Source organism: Falco rusticolus, chromosome 13 (genome assembly GCF_015220075.1).
Source record: "Falco rusticolus isolate bFalRus1 chromosome 13, bFalRus1.pri, whole genome shotgun sequence".
In the NCBI taxonomy this organism is placed as follows: domain Eukaryota; kingdom Metazoa; phylum Chordata; class Aves; order Falconiformes; family Falconidae; genus Falco; species Falco rusticolus.
The window spans coordinates 13253231-13279926 of record NC_051199.1 but is presented as its reverse complement, the minus strand read 5'-3'; the positions used below and the strand labels follow the sequence as shown (position 1 = coordinate 13279926).

The 26696-nt window shown below is 39.7% G+C and overlaps 2 protein-coding genes across 8 annotated transcripts in view; one reads left to right on the top strand and one right to left on the bottom strand.

Annotated features, from left to right (window-relative positions):
- PLS1 (plastin 1) overlaps positions 1 to 26180 on the bottom strand; it is a 48510-nt gene extending 22330 nt beyond the window's left edge. Inside the window, exons 1-3 of one of the 7 annotated variants that reach the window (XM_037406601.1) lie at positions 17943 to 18090; positions 4983 to 5042; positions 2133 to 2238 (exon numbers count right to left, since the gene is read on the bottom strand). In XM_037406601.1, coding sequence (XP_037262498.1) covers positions 2133 to 2202 — 70 coding nt within the window. In that variant the 5' untranslated portion in view covers positions 2203 to 2238; positions 4983 to 5042; positions 17943 to 18090. Of the gene's footprint in view, positions 1 to 2132; positions 2239 to 4982; positions 5043 to 17942; positions 18091 to 24701; positions 24816 to 25283; positions 25340 to 25389; positions 25413 to 26045 lie in introns of those variants that run through there. The other 6 variants (XM_037406608.1, XM_037406603.1, XM_037406607.1 and 3 more) reach the window with 6 other exon arrangements.
- A 62-nt stretch (positions 26181 to 26242) lies between these two features.
- Positions 26243 to 26696, top strand: part of ATR (ATR serine/threonine kinase) — a 42680-nt gene continuing 42226 nt past the window's right edge. Inside the window, exon 1 of the mRNA XM_037406599.1 lies at positions 26243 to 26350. Coding sequence (XP_037262496.1) covers positions 26292 to 26350 — 59 coding nt within the window. The 5' untranslated portion in view covers positions 26243 to 26291. The remainder of the gene's footprint in view (positions 26351 to 26696) is intronic.

Here is a 26696-nt window from a genome sequence, read left to right as displayed (position 1 = left end):
TTAACACTAGTACTTTCAGTTTGACAACAATTTTCAGTCTCATAATCATATTAAAAGTTCTTGAAAAAATATGAATTTTTCCAGTTCTACAAATGATGCATCTAAGATAAGTAATTTAAGAGAACATCAGAAGTAACACAAGTCAGAAACAGAAGCAAGATGCTGTGGCCACTTTACTGACTTGTCAAGGTGCTCCCATTTTGTTTCGTTTACTAGTCAAAAGACCTCTCCTCACATTGCCTCTAGTATCAGAACTCAGCCAGTAACACCAGACTGGATGAATATGCATCACATCACAGAAGAGCAAGCAGAGAAACATGCTTTCATCTCTAGCCATAATTAATTTCCCTGTAATCCATACTACTATGTAGCTTCTGTACAGCTTCGTAAGAAGGCTACATTTACCACTGACAAAAGGTTAAACACGCCTGTTAAAAATAGGGGGTTTTTTGTGGTTTTGATCTTACCAACAATCCACAAATCACTACACAGACAAACTTTATGTCAGTGTATGTATTAATCTATCCACTGTCTGGCTTGCAGACATGTAAGAACACACATAACAGGAGCAGAGGACATGCTCAGAAGCTCACTCAGATTACCAGCTCTTTTATTTCTCTAGGTTCATCTTTCACTGAGGGTAAGGTTCCATGATGACAAGCAGAGAGTAAATACACGCCTTTTCTCTCAGTTTACCAATATAGCTGCAAGCAATTTTTGCATACAGATATGGGAAATGTAAAAATGAAAAAAGAGAAAAGCTAATTATGCTTAATGTTTATGTTTTAGAGAAAGCATAATACAACAAGGAAGAAAATGCTTTTCAGTGAGTGGGAGCAGTAGAGGATTCTTAGAGCAGAAATGCGAAAACATGCAGGAAGGAAAGAGAGAAAAAGGAGAAACGCAGATGATGAAACCCAAATGAACAGAAATGCTGTCAGATAATACCAGTGAGTATCCTAACACCTCCCAGTAGCTTGATACATGTACACCGTGCTCTAGTTCTCCGGTCTGTCTTTCCAGCTCTTGCAGGCTATAGACTTCTTAAGCTACAGACTATGTCAGGATGACTGTTTAATAGCAACTCATGAACTACCACCTTCCATGGATGTTTCTTATTCCTTTAGCATATCTACTCATTTTGGTCTCAACAAGCATCCCAAGTCAACAGGTTCATAGTTTTATTATTTGTCATTTAGAAAAGTTACTTGTTATTTTATTTTAGGCTTTCCGACTCTCTACTGGGCATCACATGATATTTGTATTGACAGAAACAGCATTTCCCTCTTCACCTTTTCTGTACTACTCAGTCTTAAAGATCTCTGACATACAGCTTCCCAGTAGTCTCTTTACCAAGCTAGAGACTCCCAATATTTAAAACTTCTTGGCTATAGACCCTGTTCCCACATTATGATTACAAATATGTTCATTTGATTTGCTGAGCTGCAGTTACACATCACCCCCTCAGAACCGCAGCAAATAAGAAAGCAGACGTGAACTTTAACATCCACAACAGTATTGCAATCTGGAAATAGGGGTTAGTTGCTATATAATTTCTCACTCTTTCTGTTCACACTCTGATTATTCTGCAAACATCCCGTCAAGCACACAAAACTATACAGTTAATTATTAACATCTGCTAGTTACAGAAGCAAGACCAAAAAAATTCTCCAAGTTTAGCTTACTTAAAATGTAAAATCTGATCCAATAAACAAGAGGAGAAATTACTGGTTCACCAAAGCATGCAAGTAAAACAAAAACAAAGTATCAGTAATCGTAACATGAAAATATATTTAACAAATGAAGTTTAATCATTTTTTTTCAGATTTAAGGAGTTCAAAACACTGAATTACAGTGGCAGAAATAATGCAACTGTCCAGCAAGAAAATTTATCTTCCCGATCAATCTAAATTCAACATCAATGCTGATGTTGAAAGAAATGTATAAATACACATACTTTCAGTGAAAATAAGGGGTTTTATATAAACATTCTTATTTTCTTAGATATTACTGGCAACATAGAAGGAAAACACAGCTTTGTCAAAAAGTGATTCATAAATATCTATTCCACAAATCCTACATGGTTTTGCAACATTAATGGCGTCCTTATTATTTTCTTATTTAACACATACCTATTTTACTGAATGCTTCTCTTAGTTCTTCAAGCTCTTCACGAGATATAGTAGTTATGTTGTTTTCCATCTTTGGATAGCAAGAAGTGTCCTCAGTTGCTTATACCTAGTTACAACAAACAGGAGCTATATAAGGCTTTCATTCCAAGCACATACTAATACAAGTTACTGATCTTTTCAATGCAAGGTACCAGACCTAAATGACATTTCCAGGCCTGGCACACTCAAACACACACAAACTAAAAGTACATCAAACACCTAGCAATTCTTTTCACTCTAACAGTGACTGAGAATTCACAATAGCAGCACCTGATTTCATACACTTGAGGTTTTCATTTGCATAGAATATGCACTGACCAACAAACTACCTCAGCTGCTTGAGTGGTTTTCCAACATTAAAATCACCGCCTTACATTTCCACAATTTTTAGAAGCATTAATTTTTAAGTGCAATGTGGTATCAGTGCTGATTAGTGGTCAGTGCTAGGATCTAGCCCTGCAAAGCAGTGAGCCCTCCAACACTTGCACAGGAGTAAACCTCAGTGGGACACTTCCAAGCACCAGCTTACAGACAGTGGGTGAATGCTGACTGGCCTTTCCACAGCTGTTGCAGAAGTTACCACCTCCCGACCTTTACTCCACTCTTTGGACAAGCCTGTTTTCTCCTGACACTGTCAAAGAGCTGAATAAAGGCTTTTACTGAGCACTGAGATTGGAATCTCAATGTGAATCCGCTTGCTTTACCCAACACCATAAAAAAAAGCGAAACAAAACAGAAGACACCTTCGCAAGGGTTTGATAAACCTGCAGGAGAGATCCTTGCAGATTTCCTCTCATCAGAGTTTTACTACAACAGAATGATTCAGGCCCTTGTTAGTAAGTGCAAGTTGTTAATAGTCACACACAATTGTATTTGTACACAAGCTTGTATTTGCATTTGCCATTTCCCACGTCCCACTGGTGCACACACAGTACACGTACGGCAGCACCCGCCTGCCCGTGCTAGAGCTCCAAGCAGCACTTGGCTGTAGAGAGCAAGACCTGCTCCAGGTGGTACTGCACCTACCATAAAGGAAAAGTTTTGTCTTTGCTTTTAGTTTAGGAGCCAAAAATCTACCTTACATAAGTATTTTCATCAAAGTTGTCCCAGAGTTGGGTATGTTTTCCCTTCTGATTTAGTGTTTTTGCTTTAGAGCATGAAAAATATTCTTACAATGGCCAGATAATTTACTCATAAATAACTGCATTCAGATCTGCTATATTCAGTTGCTTCTCCCCTAAAAATCATGCATATCAACAGAACTGAACTGTTGCCCACTGGATGAGACACTGGATGGGGAAACCTGAATTCAGCAACTGTTTTTTCCATGGACCTGCTGGATGCCCTTGGGCAAGGCTGTACCTTTGTTCCCACCTTTGTACGTCCTGACTAACCAAGTTACAAACTTTCCTGGTGCCTCATAACTAGATGGTTGTACAGTGCCTGCAACAACAGGATCCCTCCAAGGTCTGCTGTAAGACACTAATAACGGGATGATGTTTCGATTTGGAATAAAGGAGATCAAACATCAGTCTGAACTTTTTTAGGAAATTATTTTTTCCCCATTCTAGTTGTGTTTGTTTTCTTTCAATCCCTGATAATCTGACAATGAGGAAAAACCACAAAGCAAGCAATCTCACAGGTCACCAGCACATGAGAGAAGAGGCAGCATGGCACTACATCAGCTGCAGTTTGCTTGGGGATCACGCCAAGAAGTCAGACAGATTTCCTAGAGGTTTATGAAGGAGTGCTGCAATACCACTGATGCAAGTTATACTTACTTTTCTGTGAAAACTGTTTTAATACAAAATAAATTACCCGTGGTCAGCCACAGACAGGTATAACATTCCCTTACTACATTAACCACTGAAGTGTCTCCTGATTTCAGAATTGTAAACTGTGACATCACTGCTGGGGATTATTCCTCCAAGAAAGGTATCACACGTCTGCATTAGTGCTGTCAAAGCCTGACATATTCTGCAAATGTGTACAATGCTTGTTCATCACAAACTGGCTCTCCCTGCCTACCTATGAAAGGAGACCGAAGTAGTACAGCACAACCTGTTGGTTTGCATGGCATTCACAGGTTGCCCCTCCTTGCTTGGAGACTGAAGAGCAGAGGGTCAGCCTTTCTTCCTTCTATAGCTACCTCCAGTTACACAGAAAGCAGGGATTCCCACCGTACCCAATGCCTAAAGCTGTCAGCACTCTTACGTCCTCATATTTACACAGTATCTTTCAGGAAAAAAAGGAGACATGATACAACTTGTCATAAAATTCCAAAACAAAGAAAAAAATACATTTGGGTTAAAATAGATTTGCAATTATTAAAACGTTAAGAAACATAGTTAATCAACATATTTGTATACCATGTTGGAAAGCATGTCGCTGGATGGAGATTCAGGTAGCCAGAAATTAGAACCTGATCAGGATACCGCAACTGACAGTTTTACTCAAATTACCAATTCAAAGCTACGCATTACGGCATTCCTCCTCATATTATTTTGCCTTTTGTTGAACCCAGAATGTTACACTTATTTATATTCCTATTCCATACAAGTAAGAGTTAGTAAATGAAAAAGCTTTTTAGAGATCTTTCTTAACTGTAACTATGCACATGTTTAGATTGTTAGGCAGTTTTCAATAGGATGATTTTGATTCCCTCAACAGCATTTCCATAAAAGAATAAGTTTTACCCTTGATTTTCCAATACAAGAAGCAATGTGACAATCTTTTAGCTGCTGTTTTTACTGCTGGTAAGAGAACTCTGTATGGGAGAAAATAAACTATCCTATACTATGAAGTACTCACTAAGAATTCTTGATCTGTTTGTAATGAAAAAATAGTCTGCAGGAAGTGCTGGAAAGGTGTCTGGAGCAAAGAAAGAAATGATGAATGAGGTATCCTAATGTAGCTAAACCTGTACGCACCATGACATGAGCGATGCTCATGAGTTAGCAATGAGTAGCTCCCAACCTTTATCCAAATATTTTTTTAAATAAGCAAAACAACTATTTGTTGAAAATAATATAAAAATACCATGACTTTGTTTTAACGAACAGTTTTTTTCAGTTTTAATTTTTCTCTTGTTTTTTATTAATTCTTTAGGGTTTATGTTTTTAAGTTTGTGCTTATCTAAAACCATCAGAGGGAGATATTTGCTCCAAAAAATGACTTGAAAATTACGATTCTCATGTAAAACTTCAACCAAAGGTTGGGGTTTTAAGGAAAACAACTAACATGAGAGGTGGTGAAGCCTTCTGAGGTAGCAACCGTATTGCCAAACAATTCAAGAAAGTACAAGAAAATTTTTGTCACAAGAATATGCGACTACTGTCTCAAAGTATCAAACTAAAAACTTTGATTTGGGCTCTATCAGCAGAATAAGCATTTATTTGCCTACACTCATACTGCTGTGTAAGAGAGAAAAAACGAGTTGTGTACTACGTGACCAATTCTCATCTCAGCAAATACGATTTCTGCTTCTTTTACGGCAGTAGTTTACTTTTCTTCCATGACACTATATAAAAAGAGTTCTTAAACAACAGTGGGTTATTTTAACAAGATCTTGTCTACTTCACTTGGGTTAGTATTTTCCGTCTTTTCACTGGGACTGTTCTGTGGGTCACACAGGATATGGCTTTGAGTGTGGGTGGCAAGTTAAGTCTTTTTCCTTCATGTCACTCGATCTTATTTAAGTACTAAAATCCTACTTATCCATTTTGCTAAGCTTACTAGCAGCATGTACCAGTCTTCATACTCAAAAGGAAAAAAGCCAACATTTAAAATACTTAGTCAGATAAAATTACACACAGACATTTCTGGAAGTGCAAGTACCTTGATTTGAAACCTGATGTGGCAATTAAAAATAAATTGATTAACAAATGTGGAAAATATTTTTTGGGAAAAAACCCACATTTAAACACATGTTACTAAGGAAATTTAAAGGAGCCTGAAGCTGCAAAATCCCTGAAGACAGTACTCCGAAATACAGAGACAGCACATCAAAGCATGACTGAAATATTTAGCCATGCAGGTGCAAGAGACAACACCCACTTCTGTCATACTGTTAATTTTTTAACTATTTACCATTACCATGAGTCAGATTTTATCAAAAGCAATTTCTGCTTCACTCCTCCCTTTTCATGATTCATAATTTACATTTTCCATCATATTCTATTTCGGAAAACAGCAATCTTTGACTTCCAAAGATGTTGATTATTTCAGCAACACAGTAGAAACATCTGTTCCTGAATGAAGCAGATAAATAAAGCTAATACCTCTGTTCTAAAGCAACAGTCTTAAATACCCTATTATATAATTACAGGGTAAATTAGCTGGTCATTTAAACAGCAGAAGTGCTGCAATCATGGTTCTGGCATTCAACAGAGATCCAGTTTGAGCAGAGACAACGCCTTAGCTAGATATTTCAGACAATTTCAATATAGAAACAGGAACCTTTTACCTAAGCTAATAAATACCTTGCACATGCAGGTTTACCACCCAAGATGACTCAGTCAACAGGCAATTCTGACAAGACTTAACACTAAGCCTCCAAAGGTACACATCTATTTGAACTATGACTACCTGCTGAAAGATACATTCATTTACAGAGAACACATTGCTCTGTACCCTGGTAGTATTCATATGACACTTATATTTTCTGTAGTCTATGCTTACATTAAACCACCTCCTGCTGCCCCAGGACAGGGTAGGTACAAACACTGGTTTTATGCCGAGATAGCGCCCTGGGATCCTCTTTTCAGTCCTTGCCAATATGCTTAACATGAACTGACAATATTTATCTATCCCTAGCCTGCCTTCTATGCCTGGGAGGCTGTTTTTATCTAAAGACAATTCACTGGAGTCTCCTGGAAATGTTCCACATCCAACATTAATACAAATACAAAGTTTTGTCGATACCATCATGGTATTCCTTTGCCTGTGGAGGACTATCTGTGTCTGAGCAACCCCTGTGAGTAGATCAAGTAGGCCAAACTGCAGTGCCTGCCACTTTTTTGACCTGTTATCAAAGCTGTCAGAAAAAAACAGAGCAGTTAATTAGCAATCAGGCCCCATCACTACAGGCAATTGGCAATTTCTTCTCCAGCTCTTCATTTCAAATTCTATTTGCCTTGTTTCCATGAGCAGCTGCTTCTGCAATAACAATGGATATTACAAATGCTGACTCAAGAGCTTATTTTCTTTTGTTGCTTTTCTTTTTGTGTGACACACCTCCTCTGTCCCTGGTGCAAATACCACTCTATTGCTGCATCATCCTTAAATCTGTTGATTCTAATGACTAACAAAGCTAGCATAATTTGCAAATAAAATCTGTGCTTTATGTCAATAACCAGCTAGTTACTAATATGTACAACTGTATCTACAATTACAAAACACAAAAGTAATGCTTCTCTTACTGGATTTTAACTCAAACAGCTATAGATTTTAACGCGAAAACACCCCACAAACCCCATAGTTAACATGTAGCATTTCTGTACCAGTTTATCTGGGTTTCTTTAAGCCAACGTGGTGGGAAGGGGGTAATTTTCATGCACTGCTAGTCTCTTTTAAACTCTCACCAGACCAATTTTATCCCATCTCAGCAAGAAAAAAATTGCATTATAAGGTATAAGACATGCAAGAGGAACATTAAAATAAGGATATCCATCAGATGTTCCCTTCAGTAAGCAGAGAAGAGAAAATGCGGCTGTATTTTAACTGAGAAAATGCTAATTAAACATTGGTGAAAAGACTTACATATAACAAAAATTTGAGCAATGGGATTAACTGCCATTGATATACAGAACCTTAGCTTTATATAAATACACACAGAGAGTGCACAGAGGTTTCTGATCTCTTTTGAAGATAAAGCTGCCCAAGTTTTTTGTTTGTTCTGTTTTTTTGGTTTGTTCCTCGCCCCCCCCAGCTTACACTGAAAGATCATTTTACTACTTACGCCAAGATTAATCTGGACCCCCAAATACAAAGATGATTAGGGGCCAACTAAATCAATCCTTTAGCAATATGAAAGGACAAATGATTTTAGGTGTTTTGCTGATGGTCTGTAATGAAACAGCAGGGGACAAACTTTTTTTTTACCTTACTGGAGAGTACCTATTGATCATACTGTTTTTAATGACAAAATGAACCATCAATAGGGTTCAGTGACTTTATAATTTTTGTATTATTATTGTTTACACTGGTATAGGATATGGAAGGATGGCTTCTCTTTCCCATATCAGTGAAAAAGCTGCAGGAGACATTAATAGGAGAGAAACACATTTCATGTTATCCAAAGAGAAATAAGTCTTTATTGCAGAATACAGTCATAGAATACCAGGTTGGCAAGGACCTCAAGGATCACCTAATCCCACCTTTCTTGGCAAAAGCACAGCCCACACAAGATGGCCCAGCACCCTGTTCAGCCAAATCTTCAAAGTGTCTAATGCTGGGGAATCCACCACTTCCCTAGGAAAATTAATTCCATGGCTGATGGTTCTCATCATGAACAATTTTCCCGGTGTCCAACTGGAATCTCCCCACAAGTAACTTGTACCCCTTAGCCCTTGTCTTTTCCATGTGACTCTTTGTGAAAAGGGAGTCTCCACCTTCTTTGCAGCCACACTTTAAATACTAAAATATGGTGATAAAGTCACCTCTGAGCCGCCTTTTGTCAAGGCTGAACAAACCCAGTTGTCTCAGCCTCCCCTCAAACAGCAGGCTTCCCAGACCTGTGATCACATTTGTGGCCCTTCTCTGGACCCTCTCCAGCCTGTCCTCATCTTTTTTGTAGAGCACGGACCAAAACTGAATACAGTATTCCAGGTGCAGCGAGTCCTCTAAACATAGGAAGCATCAAGTACACCTGTAGAATGATGAGCACTGGGTCTTACACAGAAAGGAGATTCAAAAATAGATACATTCCTAATGCAGCAAAGAGGATGCTTGTAAACCTTTAAAACAGGAGAGCACCATAAGGTCAAAGTAATTAGCTATACAAATACATACACCTGTATATATAAAAAAAGATACTGCAACTGCTGAAGCACATTGCCAATTTTTTGAAGAAAAGTCAGGGTGTAATTATGGTATCTGGTACAGTTATTAAAGAACTTTCACTTCAAACTACTCTGTTAAGTATCATACAGTCAGCCTGAAGCTTTACTATCTGAAAGAGGCAGAGAGTATGTTTCTCAGCCTCAGGTTATAAATGTGGCTGGATATATCTATGACCATCAAAATTATTTAATTACTAGAAGTTAGAGGATAACAATGAAGAAATGTTATGCTTCAACGTATAAACTGATAATGCATGGATTTTTCCTCAGTCTTCTATGTACAGCATTACACAGTGAACCAGGAATTTTTTTATTTTTTGTTTTTTGTTTTTGGTTGGGTTTGGTTTTTTTTTTTTTTGGGGGGGGGGGGGAATTGGCGGTGGTGGTTGTGTTTTTTTTCTTTTAAACTTCTTCCAAAACTGTATGCACTGATCTTTGCTAAAGGAAGACTATGAAATCAGCCAGTGTGATAAATTTTGTGCCCATGAAATACGCATCTCATGTACGGAGGACCAGAAGATTTACATTGAAGTTAATTGTTCACTCTCTATGGGAACTTATTCAAGTTAGTACAGTAACTCTGGTGAATAATAAAATCAACATTTCCCACTATGCCTTTAAGATAAAAATGAGCGACTCAAGAATAAACAGTAAAAAAAAAAGCTGAGATACCTAACTGTTAGACTGGTAGCGGGCCTGATCTGACTTCATTTGCTATGATACAAGTACAGACTAATTTCATGAGGCTGAAGTCAGAATGAAAAGCAATTCCATTATAAGGCAGATACATGCTTACTTTAGAAAGATACCTTTACAAGCAAACAAAATGCCTCCAGCTTCCTTTGGCTTCCCAGCACACAGAACAGCCATGCAAATTCATCAACAGTATCAGTTTCACAGTTTCCTTCACATGCATCATTCAAGAGCATTTCAGACTGCTGGTGCTTTGTACTGTTGCATTCAGCACTCCAAATAAAAAACATCAATGGAAACCTTACCTATGCCAGAAGGACCACTTCTAGGAAGGTAATTTTGAAAAAAATGCTACTGTGTGCAGAGTTCATGGAAGTACCTTTCTTGAAACATTCTACTAACCTAACCTGTTTACAGTTTAGCTACACCAACACTTCAGGTTGAATTTGCCCAACCTGGTTATCTCAGACCATGTGTGACATGATCTGGTTTGGTTAATTACTTATTTTTCTAGGAGTTCTACAGGTTTCACCTGCCTCCAGCACAGGGCTGCTTGCGTTTTATCCCATTCTACAACAGGAGCATGAAATCTGTGTACCCCATATCCACACGCAAAGCAACGCCTGTTTATACAGCATTAACCCATATGTTTCCTGAATTATTAGACTCATAAAACTCCTGCTTGAATTTGTTGTGTTAAGGATTATTTGAGACTGTACACTTCCATTTCATTTGCACTATGCATGCTATAGTCTAGAATAGCAGGTAGTATGCAAGAATTTGCCTCTGTAATTGTTCCTTGCAGCTGCTAAGACAAGGCACAGCACTTTCCCCTCCGGTTCCAAAGACGAAGGGGAAAGCTGGTAAGTGAACTCCAGTCTTCCAAGTCCCACAACAGATTACAGGCCACTACTCCTAATCTCATTTGCTTGAATACCTCAAGCCCTGGTATTACTGAGCACATCATCCACAGTATATCTGAAACAGTGACATTCTCTGTGAAATGGGGATGCTGAGGCAATACAAGTCAAGACCACTACGCCCTGCAGAACTGTGTGCATGAGTTAATGCCTTCTAACTGTATTTTCTGATGTTTATAGATACAGTCATTCATAACACACTAGTAGTTGTTAGATCATTTTTGCAGGTAACACAGCAAGGAAGTTAAATGTGTGTATTTCTGCAATATGGTGTGTCCTGGACTCCCTACCTGTTACCAAACCATTTCCAGATGAAAAAAAATATGCACAAAGCTGCTTCCATGCAACAAGGAGCTTTTCTTTAGGACTTGAGAATATCAGACAAATCAGTATTGTAAATACAGAAACAAGATTTCTCTCATAGATCACTTGGTAAGAGAACACTTACTTTTGTTTGTTTATCAGAATACAAAATCAGATCGTCTGCAAAAAACAGTGTACTAAATCTGAAGCAAAGTCATCCCACTTTTGAGATGGGTTTTATGTTTTACTTGACAAAAACTTCAAGAGTAAGTATTCCAAACTATCTGCATATTTTATATAATTTAAATATAATATATTAGCTTTCCAGTAAATTAGGGAGTATAGAATCAAAGTATACAATATCAAATACTAAAGAGTTGTGCCATAATAAGCAATAAATTAAGGGACACAAAAATAAAGTTTCCATACAGAACTCTAATCCAAAGTAAAGGTTGGATACGGTGAATGTGGTAAAGTGGCACTTGCTCTTGGTTCTATTGGGCACAACCTTTGCCTTGGTGAAAGTTCAATAACAGCACGCATACGTTATCCAAGCTATGCTGAGAAGTGCAGACACATAAGGAAAATGAAAGCACAGTAAGAATTTAAAATACACTCAAACCATAAATCTTAATTACCTTTTATGCCATCTCAACATCTTTCATGATTGATTTCACATACTTGAAATATTTGTTTCATTCCTCAACATAATACATATCTAATCAGGAAGAAGTATACAAAAAGCATAAACATGTTCATGTTTGTCAAACATACCAACTACCCGCTAATAACAGGCTATCTCCACTGAAAAGTGTTTTCATAACTCTTTGCAAATAAAAGCAGCTTATGTTCTTATGGAAATGAAACAGAATAAACAAGAACAGATTTGCTACAATCTGCAGTAGAAAAGGATGGTCCTATTATGCCCTTTAAAGAGGTCTGAGCCTGCCTACTACTTGGCAAGCAAAGCGCTTGCAGACAGAGCTCAAGGTACACAAGTTTAAATGCCTGGATGATTTCAGAAACTAGGAAGTCTACCAACCTATAGCAATTCAGCTCTGAAACACACTAATCAAGCCTTACAGTTGGTTTAAAGGAGATTAGTTACTTTAGCATTCAGGTAGAGAACATCGTCCAGAGGCTCACAATGCACATTATCAGATATTATCACAGCAAAGGTACCAGAGCTATCAAGGACAAGTTTTTTCAGTTTTATTCCTGTAATTTCAACTGCAGTCAGCTGAATTTGTGGATTTTCAACATCTCTAGTAATCATGCATAAATACACTAGTCACAGCTCAAGAAACAAATAACTCAAGTACAATGCAACTGCAATGATATTCCTTCCAAGAGAGATAGAAGCAGCTCTGTTTAGTGCTGCTATAGGAATTCCAAGTGTTAGTGTGAACAGAAAGGTTTCTCAAGGTCTCAGTTCCATAGCTCAGGAACTATGAAACACAGGGAAAGTCATAGACACACTCACTAACATGTTGATTTTACAATAAGAAACTTTTGCCTCCAGCAATAAAATCTGCATGCTGTTAAAGATACATGAGGACAGGAAAGAATAGACAAAAACAGTGGCAGGAAAACCAGAACTAGGCAATTCGCTTGGGAGACACGAGATCACGCAGAAGACCTTCCCTTTCTTGAGCAAACCCTAGAACGCACGTCTCCTCTAGCCTGTTAAAAAACTTATTTGTAGAAACCACTAGGATTGCAATACACGTGATCTTTGTGGATGTGGCGCTAACCTTCCTAATATAAATCATTTTAGTGTTGCTTTGGTTTCCACCATTACCATCCAGAGTCTAGAATATTTTTTACCTTTTGCTGATACAGTTAAAACCAGTGCTCACAAGAAAAATTCACAAGTCCCGGTATAAAAATCATGAAACTTGCAGCCCATTTCCGAGAGCTGTGTGGCTTACACTCGAGACACCCATATTTACCTCCATGCTTCACATGCATAACATAGTCACAATCAGGTCTGCAGAAGCAGAAAATTAAAGTCATATGTACTTGCAATAAAAAAATGTATTCACGTTAAGCACTAATGTTAGCTCAGGAACATTGCCGAGCCTATCCGCTATAACTCAAAATAATAATGGTAACAGAAGTAAAGCAACTCTGTCATCTCATCTTTTTATCCAAGAATCTGAAGTTGGGGTTTTGAATATAAATTAAACATTTACAGGTACTGTTTTGATTTCCATTTTACATGTGGCAATATCTGTATTCCAGTAATCCATGATTGCAGAGCTACATTCAAATTAATTAGCAAGGTATTAAAGTTAGGATGGTGCTCAGGACAGATTAAGGTGACTTGGTGGAAGAGATTTATTTACAAGCATAAAGACGACAGTATTCACACTGGTCCAGGAAGCATTTGACTGAGCCTTGAACAGAAACCAGATTTGTCTTTCAACAAGTTCAGTCAACTTCCTATACTGCTTCATTTTATATGAGCTCTTCTTATCTCCTCTTACCAGCAATGTAATTTGCCCTCTGGACAGATCATTTGATACTCTCCTCAAATCAAATTTATTATACTGAAGCCTATGTCCCATGCTGACTAGTCATTTGGCTTCCCTGTACACAAATGTGCTAGACCCTCCTTCCTGGAGAGCTCCCGCAAGCCCCTGTCAAGCACCTCTTCTGTTCTTCCTACTCGACAGGGCTGCCCTTGTCCCCACATCCACCACCATGACCCATATGAATGTCTTTGCTTGCTTATCACTTCTGCACGTGTCCGCTCGGTGACCAGGCAAATACTCTGTGTCTGAAAGGCCAGAGTTGCTGAGGATCGTGCTATTCAATTAGCATTGGAAGGTCACACCTTGGATGGTGCCACCAAAAGCAAGTAAAAAATACAGGTTGAATCAACACCACAGCCACCATAGCCCAGGATGCCAAACCCAGAAATTGCAGCAAGATGAATGCCTACTAAGGTCAAAGCATCATAGTAGTTTTACCATGCAAATGCATGGTAGATGGAAAGTCTATCATTAATATACAGAAAATATGAGAAACTAGGAAATAGTTTGTCATAAATGCCATTTGATTACCAGCCACTGCTCTAAAGAATAGAATATTAAGTCCAAACCCTGTTTCTCTTTGACATTTCATTAAAGCAAACCACACTAAAATATAAATGGAAAGGCTACACTAATAAAAGCAAGCTCATTCAGGCACTCCATCGCCAAGTCATTCTTTTGTGCCTAGGCTGACATTACATATCAAGTTTACAACAGCAAAAGGGAGTGAGTTTAAAGACACACCAGCAAATGATACTTAATCTCTTTCTCTCTCTGTCCAGGTTTATGCACGTACAGCTTTTGTTAGCATGCAACTACAGTGACAAACAAAACTGCATTATTTTTGCAGGAAATTACCATATAAATATTATCTGTTATATATCTTAATCAGGAAACAAATCCTGAAATTCTTCTTAAAATATTTGCATCAACAAGAATTTTGTCTGTACCAGCAAAAATCATGCTCAGAGCTCGTGATGTGTTGACAGGACCCTCATTTGTCAGAGGGGCTTTATGAGTATCCCAGTACTATACAAGTAAGTTTAATCTTGGAGGTTATGCTTTAATTATTCTTTTACTTCCTTATTAAACTATAGCACTGCTGGTTAATTACTAAACAGAAAAGCTAACCAGAAGCAATAGTTATAACCCCAACTCTTCAAAACATAATCACGTCACACGCTAACTAAAAAAAAAAAGTCAAAGGGTTTTAAAATTACTCATATGGAATGACATCTGCCTTCCGTTTCCAGATACTTCACATTATTCTCAAATTAACTTCTCAAGATTTTCTCTAATTGGAAGGACTAGAAACTTGTTTTAAAATTAAACAGATGCTCACATAATTTCTCAACTCCACAAACTGTGACTTTTGAAAGCATCTTCAATTTTCATGGAAAGCTCAGTGAAATTATAAGACCTGATGATACTGTGGAAGTCACCATCTTCTGGTCTGCCTCTAAACTACAATTTAAATAATACATTTCTAAAAGTGACAGCATTATTGAACTCAAGTAGTTGCAATGTTATCTTCACCTCAGTATTTATAGTAAGGAAACAAAAAAGTAACCAGAAACATCAAAATACAACAAAGAGCACAGCTTTTCACCATCCACCCACTTCTAGCACAGCAATTATTACCAGTTTCACAGCCAAAATCCTGCTGCTGCTATTGGCAAATCACCATTTCACATAACAAACTTCATAGTTTTTCAGTTTGATGGATATTGCACTGCATCTCCTACCATCAAAGCATACTCACCTTCAACTGTTCAATCTGTTACATCACTGATACTTCTACAGTATCTTTTGCAAGACTACCAGGTTTTGTCCCAAACCTATTTCTTCCAGATTTGGTGCCACTTATGAGGTAGGACATACTGTACTCAGTGTTCTTTGCTAAGGAACTTATCCTTCTATGGCACTCAACTTCAGAAAGGTATCTTTTTCTTAACCCAACTGGAATATTATGAACAATTTTTTCTCATGTCCAAGTGTGAAAATAACATTTAGTTAGCCTGTAACTTAAATAACAAAGCTATGCGACCGAACAGCCCAAGAAGCAGGAGAGGAGGAAGATCTTAAAACAGGCACAGCTGTAACACTCCAGAAAACTACTCCTTTTTTTCTTTCCCTGTGCCTCCTCACTGGTAGTCTGAAGTAGGAAACTTCAGCTTGCTACAAATACTGGAACTCCAGCAGAGCGCCACAGGCTAACTCTTACTAATGAACTTAGTTTTAAGGTCACCCCAGAAGTTAATCCTGTGAAGATCATCAAGAGTAATGGTAGAAAAGCACATTCATTCTCCTCCCCTCAGCAATTCAGTTTACACCCACATATTCTTCATATTCTAGCTAAATGCAATTACTAGATGGTACCAAATAGATGTATGTTGCCAGAGTATTTTTCTGTTTTCCTTAGTTATCAGAAGACAGTGTGGCCTTTTGTCACCTGTTAATTCCTCGTTCAACTCTACATGGTTCAAAAGATTATTAGAAGATTAGACTGATCAGCTAGTATACTACAAGCAAGCCAGGATTTTCTGTCATGGAAAATTCATCAGTTATTTTTGGTTTCCTATTTTCATTGGTCAAACTAGAGGGAAAAGGAGGGTCTTCTACAGTGCGGCAACAGCAACTGGCAGCATTTCAAAACCATCCAGTCTCTGCAGAGTCCACAGATGCATAAATGCCACCCATTTGCCAGCTCACAGCCTTAAGGAGCTATGTTTGCTGAAGTACTGAGGATAAAAGCAGCATGTTAGTAAAACTGAGCAACTACAACTAAATAGAGTGTTACTCTTCTAAACTAGAAGACTATCTGGGGCACAAATGAAGTTCATTTGGTGGTACTGCAGCTCTTAATTAGACCAGAAAAACACAGCTACAGTTGTTGCCAACTGTCACTTCTAATCATATTTGGAAGAGGGAAAAGAGAGAAGTCTCTGAGCAAATTTTTTGTAACTAAATTATTAAAAAACTTAGCCTTATGATTCATATAATTAGGAGATAGCTTTCATTTAAGAATATGAAGTTGTTCCTGATGCTTAGGTGAAAAATTTACCATCTTTCTTACAAACTTCAGAAATCAAAATTAGAAATGAAATTTATAAAAATCTTGGGTTTAGACAAATTGATTTTTTTTTAATAGTTTGAGCTGACATGAGCAGACATCCCTAAGCATTTAAATTTTAAGTTCTAATCATGAAAAAAATAAATCATGACTTAAAAAAGAGTAAATATAAAACATAGCTAGGCACTTCTACTAAAACAATAAATATCTAACATTTTATTCATGTGCTGCAAAACAATGCATAAAGGTGTGCATGATTTTATTAACTAGGAATTTTGTTTCCTTTTTTCAAGTATCATGAAAACATTCCTCTTAAGAGGACTGTTACTAGCCTAGCACTATTTTGTAAACCTAAAACTGACAGTTTAAAAAAAAATACTTGTTGCTTTACAATTAATGACCTGAAGTCCCATAAAGTGAGAAGGATATGCTTATACAGTTATCTACAGCCTAGTAACTATAGCACAGAATACTCACTACACAGGAAAACCTGTAAGCTGGTCATGCAGATGACGTTCGTAAGGAGTCTGTCTGCTTAGTTAAACATGAATTCTGAGTATTCTACATTTAATATGTATTTACATTTGCTTTGTGTTACTAATTTTAAAATGTCCCACACTAACGTGACAATTGTTTGCTCTCAAAGCCTGCAGTAAATGCTACAGTCTTTCCAAAATTGCCAGATAACTGTCCAAAGGCTTTCCGTACTGTGATACTTTCGAAGTGAAATATTAGTATTTCTTATACTGTTTGTAAGTCATAACACTTATTAGGACTTTGAAAGTAGATTTCTAAATGTTCAGGAAATGAAATATGTAGCTGGAAACTGCCTCTGATGATAAAATGACTATGACCAAGTCTCAGATGAATCAGCTCTTTTACAAGGGCAAAACATGTCTCCCAAGATCTTACAAGATATGTGTTTTACTTCACTTAGTATTTTAACTAAATAAGCAGACATTTTGGATTTTAAGTTAGCTACAAGTCCGCACTAAGAGGCTCATCCTCCTCCCACTGACCTTCACAAAAACCAACAGCTGTCACTTTATGCAACTCTCTAAAAGTAACACTCTTGAGTGTTAAACAAGTATCTACATTTAAATCCCTATTTTAAAATTTCTAAACATGGCACAGAAATATTTATTGTGCTATTACTATAATGAGCAAGCCAACACTATGCTTACCTTCCATATTTCCATTCAAATATGAGAGAGCAGCTTTCCCACTGTTGTTACTGGTCTATTTCCCTCTGGTTGAGGAGTCCAGCTGAAAGCAGTACAACTGAAGTGACAGCATAACAAAGCACTTCTCTGGTAGCGCAGAGTCTATAGTAGAATCTAATTACTCATCCAACATAGGCTTATTTGGTTGAGCAGGACAGATATGGATTAATCCTATTGAGATCAAATGCCTCAATCTTAATTTACTTAGTAAAAAGCAGACTGAATAAACTATATGACAAAAGAGTTTGTCCTATAGATTAACAGCCACAAAAAACATTTCAGGAGGAAAAGCATGCATTAGTTTTGGAATGCAACAGAAATATATGATTTTATTACCATAGATAATTTAATAATTTCTACTTCACCCAAGGCAGTCAGTCTATCAGAACTTTATTAAAAAAAGCCCAGCATGGCTGACCCAGTAGCCATCTTTCACCACAGCAGCAGGGCTGCCATTTTAGGGTGCAAGCCAACTTATGAAAGCAAACCTAACACAGAGCACCACAAGTAGGGATTTGCTCTGGCATGAGAAACATTCATGTTGCTGTCAAGCTTCTCTTGGGAGCAGCTTTGGTAGGACATGACCAAACCACTTTGCCCTTGCCAAAGAAGCCAACCAGGAGGTTGGAGTTTCAGGCAGAATGGATGGTCTCAAAGATTTTGGAAATTTTGGGGAGTGTGATTTTAATTGCACGTATTTTTTAAATTTTCTTTTAAAAAAAAAAATAAAATAAAGAGTACATTCCCTTTCAATACCATCTTTATGCAAAGGCTCACTTACCCTGACACACAGAGCATTACCAAAGTGCAAGAGGCAAATGAAATTTTGCCAAGCTTAATTTCATTAGAATGACTAAAAAAAAAAAGCTGGAGTAATTCCCATATACACAGTGGAAACCTCCACTTTGCAATGGCATATCCACATGTACATTTTAGTTAATGCTGACAAAGTTATATTTTACTTTATTCAAAACACTACAGAGCTCCCACAATACATGGAAAATATATATGCTCTGTACGTTTAGCAATACATATCTGGAGACATATAGTAAAATCAGAATAATGAAATCCCTTTGGAAAGATCAAAGACATAAATATCAATGATTAAGATGAACAAGATCGAAGCTTTTGGAAGAATTTGTCCAAGAGGCCTTGAACTACTGAAGTAGTTATCTGTGGACAGAACTCAAGTACATGGTAACTCTTTTAGGATCAATGGAACTATCTATAAGATTTGAATTTATGTGCTATAACATTTCACTGATGTGGGATGTGAAAAATATTCTGCCCCATACAATTAAGTGGCTGATACAGGTGATGACAAATAAAGCAGAATATATATTTATATTCAGTTATGAATTGTTTTCTCACCTAATACAGCATGTTACCTAAGGTGGGAGGGGAGGGAAAAAATATTTACAATCAGAGTCAAGTTCTGACGACAGCTATATGGCTGTCAAAATCCATATTGGTTTCAATTCAGTATCTCCTGACTCTAAAAATCAAGCTCGGAAGGACTAGAAACATCACAGAAGTAAAACACTAAGCTCAACAGAAAAGTATTTCATACTACTTCATACTGACCTACCTTTACGATATGAAAGAACAGAATCCAGTTTCCCTTGGTCATAAGGGGATAAACTAGCACAAAGAGAAATGGTAGGACATGTGGAAACAAAATGGAAGAAAAGGAGACATGGAGCTAAAAGAGGATCTTAATAAATTTGCAAGAGAAAAACATTCCAAACTATAAAAATTTTGGAAAAGAAAAACCTATCACAGAACAGCTGGTTTGAAAAGAAACAAGCAGAGCTAGCTCCTGAAGCTCACACTGTGCCAAATCCTTTAAATGAGCATTCAAATAAATATAATGTTGCTGATAACATACAGTCTAGTATTTCAGCTTTTCTACATGTCAATGTTTTTAATCAGTCCATTCTACCAATGATTATTAACAAGATGAAAGGATGAATACACTAAGCGAATTAAAGTGGATAATACTGGATCCAGCTTCTTTTTTCCCTTTTGCTAGCGCCTATTATTATTAAGGAAACATCTGCAAAAGTGCCCTGAAAGTGGGTTGATAATCTTTGCCCACTAGAAGAATGCATATAGAAGCACACAAACTGCTTTATGCATAATTTATTTCTAAGGCTTAGCAATACCAGTCTCACTAATGAACTATTGTGATGTACTTTATTCTCCTTGGACACCAGTATGTTATAGCATCAACAAAATACACAGCTCCACACAGAAAAAAAACCAACCTAGAATTTCATCAAGTAATTTACATTTAGACATACCTAAACAAATAATTATGTATATAACAAGGTCATGACTGACATTTATTTCCTGCATGGACCAGCTGAATCAAAGCGGAAATAATGTAATAAGTAATTTTATTACAAACATAATACACTGTAGAATAGAGAAGTCACCCTTACTGTTTCATTTCAGCCTTTTTTAAAGGTGTAGCAGCAGCGATGCTTAAAAACCTCTTAATCAAGTCAGATTACATGTCCGTAACATAGAACGGGTTCTATCAGTAACCTGGAACTCCTGATCCATATTGATGTGACTCATGCCAGCCACTGTTGTCGCTGTTAATATCCCATTGCGTATCACAACACGACTACTAGTCAACCGTTTGCTCAGTGAATGTCAAGGCTGAAATAAGCTAGTGAGACAACATCTTACACAGAAGATCCTGAAACCTAGGTTTTAGACTGAAAAGCATTTGTAGTTGCTCAGCTCAGTACCTTCTCCCAGAGGTACATTTACAACTTGTTGTTTCCTTACTGTGTGGCTCAGTACAGCCTAACCTTCTCCAGTAATAATTGTTTGCTAGGATCAGATCCTTCTACTTCCCAGTACTCCTGTTCTACATTTATTTAATCCATTTACATCAAACTACTGATTGTTGGAGTTTTTATGGCAACAGTCACCATGGTGATGTATTTCACACATCAAGTGAATGTTATGAAAATATTTAAGTACTGCAACAAGAAGGGTGGCAACTAAACGTTACACAGACTTCAGATGAAATGTTAAGCATAAGGGTGCAATCTTCTTAGTCTGGGTATTTCCACATTACATGCTGTTCAAGTGATGTCTGTTCCATTGACACAATCCTCACACAGTAGTGAATGCCCCAAGTACTGGCAAAATGCTCACCAAGGAACACAGGCTCCTCAAAAGGTAACAAATGCTGTTCCAATATATGCAGGTTTAATTTATTTGACTTCTAAAAAGAGAGGTTAAGAGGACAAAAAAACATCAATCCCCTTTCTCCCTCCTCCACTGCGTTGATTTCTACAGTAAGCTATGCAATGGGGAGAGCTGACATATAGCAGAACTTTTATCAATATTCCCATGCGTAAACTCTATCCTAGACTTAACAAGTATGGAATACAGAACCAGATGGAAAACTATTTCTCCTCACATTAAGTCTTTCAGAAAAGAACAATTTTCCACTATGAAAACTGTAGCTAGTACATTATTCAGATACTCAAGAAATATTTTAATAAAAAAAGAACCTATGTAATTTTAGCAGCCAGAATTCTCAAGTGTAGTTCAAATGAAATTTTAATTAAGACACTGTGCAATTTTCTCCTAGCAGACTAGTAGAGTTTATTAAGGGATGGAGGGATATTTAAGCATCACTTGCTACAAATGGTTGGGTTTTTTTAAAAAAAGTAATTCCCAGAACCAATTAAAGCATGGAAAAAGTTCTCCCATGAAATTAAGACAGTTACATTCTTTAGTTCTGTTTTTTGTTGTTTTGTTTGTTTTTGAGGTTTTTTTAATCAGGTTTAAAATACCGCAAATTTTGCCTTCAGGAACTAGATTCCAGGCACCTAAACTCTCACCCCAAAATTATCAACTCAAGAAGTCTTGATGTTACAATATTGATCCTGGTAGTAATTACATTTCTGCAAGTTTCCTCCACAGCTACGAGCCTCAACAATAATACTTTTATGGAAATACTGGAAAACAAGAAACAAGTAATCAGAAGATATAGATATAAAAGCAACTATTTTTAATAGCAGTAGTTGGAGATAAGCAAAACATAGTCATTGCTGCTATATAAATAATAAGACCAGGTTCCAAAAGAATGTACAATCTAACATGCTATCCCTCCAAATAACTCAAATGTTTGATTTTACATCATCAAATGGCCTTAAGTATATAAGCAGGTTCATTCACATAAAAAAAACATGGACACACGCTTGCAGGACTAAGACTTGTCTTAGAAATTGTAGAAATAAAAGACGTAAGAGGAGCAGATCTTAATATTACATATTTTCTTTCCTCATTTTTTCCCCTCTTTTACCTGTTATTTTTTGTTTACTAGTTGGATTTACATATCCTGTTTTTAAACACTTCTTGTCTGTTGTCCTTGCCACTGTTTACCGCTTCAATTTGTAACCTTTTTTTTAAAACATCAAACCAATATTCAGGGTGAGATATAATTTTTATTTGTGCCCATTCACACCAGCCAAGTTGAAAGCAACACAAGCACAGAAACACAGAGGATGCTGGAATATGCATTTTTATGGTGTGCAGGAACAATGCAATGCGTTCAAAGGTCAGGCAACTATGCTGACAACTGCTTTCATGACTATATACAGAAATTATAGTCTTCAAGTAATCATGCCAGATCATCAGATGTTATGACAGCAACCATGCAAACTATCAGCCACAAGCACACCTTGATATTACACGAAACTATTTGGTACAGTTCAGAGAACCTTCATGCACCATCATGGCTGCATTTCCTCTGATCACAATATCAGCTTGTACAACATTCTTGTCTTCACAGTTCATAAGGCATCATCACACACGTGCATTTAAACGTCTTAGTTTAACCACCTGTATCCACCTGCAAGAGACAGCTGAGATTTAACTGCAACTGCACTAACCACATGGGGGAACATCCACATACATCCAGAGAGTGGATGAGCCCCAAGAACAGTAATTCTACCTCAGAATTAAACAGAGGGAATAAAAGTACAAACAGCATGCTCTTGTGCTCTGGGACCTACTGATCCAAGGCAAAATCACTGAGTGTCTTAAAATAAGTACACGGAATGCAGAGGTGTGTGGTAAAGAATGAAAGCCAAAAAACACAGAGGTCTCAGTGTCGAAGAGTCATGCAACAACACAGCAAGAGGACAGCCCAGGCATGGGTGGAGAATATAGTAACATCAGCTTCAGCAGAAATCTTGGTTGCGCCACATACACTGGATGTGATACTCAGCTCTACCTATCTGCATGAATTCCCCCCCACCCCAGACCCCCGAATCCTGCAAGCTGTGAGCTCTGCTCACCTAAGTAATCTGAATGCTGTACTGGAACAGAAAATACAGAACATCTGAAGGCACACTATTTTCATAAATAATTAGTCACTCTCTCCAGCTGATGATAATATACCTGCTCCTCCTCCTGAGGGTCAAGAGACATAAAAGTATAAAATAACAGGATAAGGAAGAAGCAAGGAGATGAATCAAGAGTTCGTTGAGCTACTTAATGTGTGTTTAAGAAAAGCAAGGAACAAAGTCAGGTGTTTGAGCTGGTGGTTTTTTTGGACAGTTTGGGGCGTGCTAGGTTTTGTGAATGCCCATAAAAATGTTCTTATGGGAAGCATCTAGAAGAATTCTTACACCCTCACAGGACAATGAAGTTGTTATAGGCAGTCTTATACTGAGTCTTATAAGACCATGGGTAGCAGGAAGCACTCGATGATATGGCCAGAAGGCAGTAGATGGGGCTTTGCAACCAGAGAGGAAAATAAGCCTCCTAACTTGACTCTCAGTGAAGAATGGGGAGCAGGAGATCGCTCTTTAGTGAATTGCTAATGAATACTTATTACAAAAAAGCCTAAATTGCATACTTGGTAAATGCTTAAAGAAACTGCACCACAAATTTATATAGCATTCTACCTATGACAAATGAAAGCACTTCTACAATGCCTATACCAATATGATCTCACTGTTTACTCAAGACTACCAGACAAAAGCCTTTTTTTTTCCCCCTGCTAAGCACTTTGTGTGCCCCACTTATGCTTCACCAGCACCAAAAAAAAAATAAAAAAATCACCCAACGAGTCAATGAATTTATGGTATTTCCTAAAATCCCAACGAGTAACTTGCTATCTTTCTTACCAGGGATAACACAGAAATCTTAACATCTGAGTAGCAAGCAGTACAATTTAAACCTTTCTTAGCGCGATCTTTTTCTACGGCTTGGAAGTTTACACCCAGAACGTTGTTTTCACTTTTTTTTTTTAATACAATTTGTGTAGAAAATTTTGTGTTCAAAATAACACTATAGCACCAATAACAAAACCCAGACAATACTTGGTCTTCTTGGACCTTTAAAGTTCTAGTTAACAAAACACAAAAGCTACATGGTTTCTGCTTTCCCTCTAGGAATGAGGCTTGAAATACAGTATTTTATGAAATCAGCTAGTAGAGAACATTGCACGATGTGGGGAAAAACAAAGATAAAACCCAGATATGCTTTGTAAAGTTTCTTGTAGTTGCTAACATGGGAAAGACCTGGAATACCTCTGAAGTGTCAGCACAATTTTCAACATACGCATTAAAACAAACACGTATTTCACAGGAATAAATAACCCTCTACAAATAAAAAGTAAGTAACAGGTTTCCCAAAAGGATCCATCTGAAATGGGTCAGTAACTGAAATACAGACACACACCTGCTCCGTGGGCAGTTTTGCACCCAAAAGACACAGCCCTGGCACAGTGGAAACGGGGAACAGAATCAGAGGAGAACGGGAATCCTCCAAGAGGGTTTTCTTTCAGCCCAGGAACAACGCTAAGACGAAGTTCACAAACAAATGCAGAACGAGCTATTACTCCCGGGCAGAAAAGCAAAGCTCAGGCTTCATTTTCCCGCCGCACGCTCTCCCCGCTCTCCCCATCCGCACACAAACCCCGCATCCCACCGCTCCCCACCCGGAGGGCCCCTGTCCCACCCCTCCCCACCCGCAGGACCCACCGGCCGCCCGCGCAGGCCGGGCCCCCGCCGCGGGTCACAGCGCCGCTCGCCGGTACGGCCAGGCCCACCGCCGCACAGCGCCAGCGGCTGCGGGGCCCCCATGCACCGTAAGGCACCCGGGCCGCCCTTTCGGGCCGTCCCCAACGCTCTCCATACTGCATGCATTTAAACGCGCTCGCTCCGTCAGAGGAAGGCGAAAAGAAATCAGTATCCGCTAAATGCATAAAACCAACCCGCAACAATAACCGAAATACTAAGTACACTCCTCACCGCTACCTACAGGGAAGAGGCGCCGAACCGGTGGGCGCCGTCCCGCCAGCTACGCGACCCGAGCTCGCCCCACCCCGGGCCCAGCAGAGGGGCCCCACCGGGAGCTGCCTGCCTACCTGCCCGCCGCCGCCGCCCGCAGTGCCGCGCCGTTCGCCGGGGCCCGCCGCCACCTGCTGCCGGCAGGGCGGGGCGAGCGGAGGGGCGGCGGCCAATGGCGGGGCGGCCGAGCCGCGGGCCCGCGGGCTCCTGTCACACCTGGCAGAGGCGGAGGGCGCCAAGCTCGGGGCTGCGCTTGGGCGCCCTGCGGGGAAGGGGGCGCCCTGCGGGGAAGGGGGCGCCCTGCGGGGAAGGGGGCGCCCTGCGGGGAAGGGGGCGCCCTGCGGGGAAGGGGGCGCCCTGCGGGGAAGGGGGCGCCCTGCGGGGAAGGGGGCGCCCTGCGGGGAAGGGGGCGCCCTGCGGGGAAGGGGGCGCCCTGCGGGGAAGGGGGCGCCCGGGCCGGCGGTGAGCTGCAGCGAGCGCTCCACCGGGAGTTTCTCAGCCAGCACCGAGGTTTTTCCTTTGTCGCCCCTCAGGCCGCGGTCGCTCCCCCCTCGCTGTAAGCCGTCCTCGCAACTGCGGCGCCTCCCTCCCGCGCAATGCGCTGCGAGTCCCTTGAAGTTGCAGCCCGTGCTCCGCCGAGGATCCCGTCGTGGCCGGGCTCCGTCTGGCGCTCCCGGCAGCCCCGCAGCGCCTGTGCTGGGAAACAGGGTGCGCTCGGCCCCTGCTCGGTTACCTGTCTGTGCACTGCACGGCGGCGGACAGCCCTGCTGGGGCAGCGAAGTCCCCGTACGAAACCATTGGACGGCGAGCGCTCAGCGGCCGTGACCGCTCTCTTGTCTGGCGACGAAGCGGTTAAACTCCAGCAGCGGCAGCGAGGGCGCGCAGCGCCCGGTCGCCGAGGGAGGAGTTTTGGGTCCTGCCGGACGCCGTCACGCCGCTCCCGCCTCAGCTGCGCGCGGCCCGTTTCAAAGCGGGAGCCATGGCCGAGCAGGGCCTGGAGATGGCCTCCATGATCCCGGCGCTGCGGGAGCTGGCCAGGTAGGACGGACTCAGCTGTTGCCTTGTCAGACGGGGGGAGGGGGGGGAAATCGCGCCCGGTCTTGGTATTAGCGTGTGGCGTGGGGAGGTAGAAAAGTAGGTTCGTTCCCCAGCGCTGTGCGCGGTCTCCCGGGGTTGGGCCTGCGCCCTCCCCTCATCCCGGTCGCGGCCCCCCGACATCTGTCCAGGATGCTCCCACCCGGGGGGCTTCGTCCTTCCCTCCTTCCCTCCCTCCCTCCTTCCCTCCCTCCCTCATTCCCTCCTGGGTGGTGCAGGTAGAGCCTGTGTGTAGGCCTGTATAGTGCCCAGCGTCCTGGGAATTTGTGTTTCTGATGTGGTTTCACTC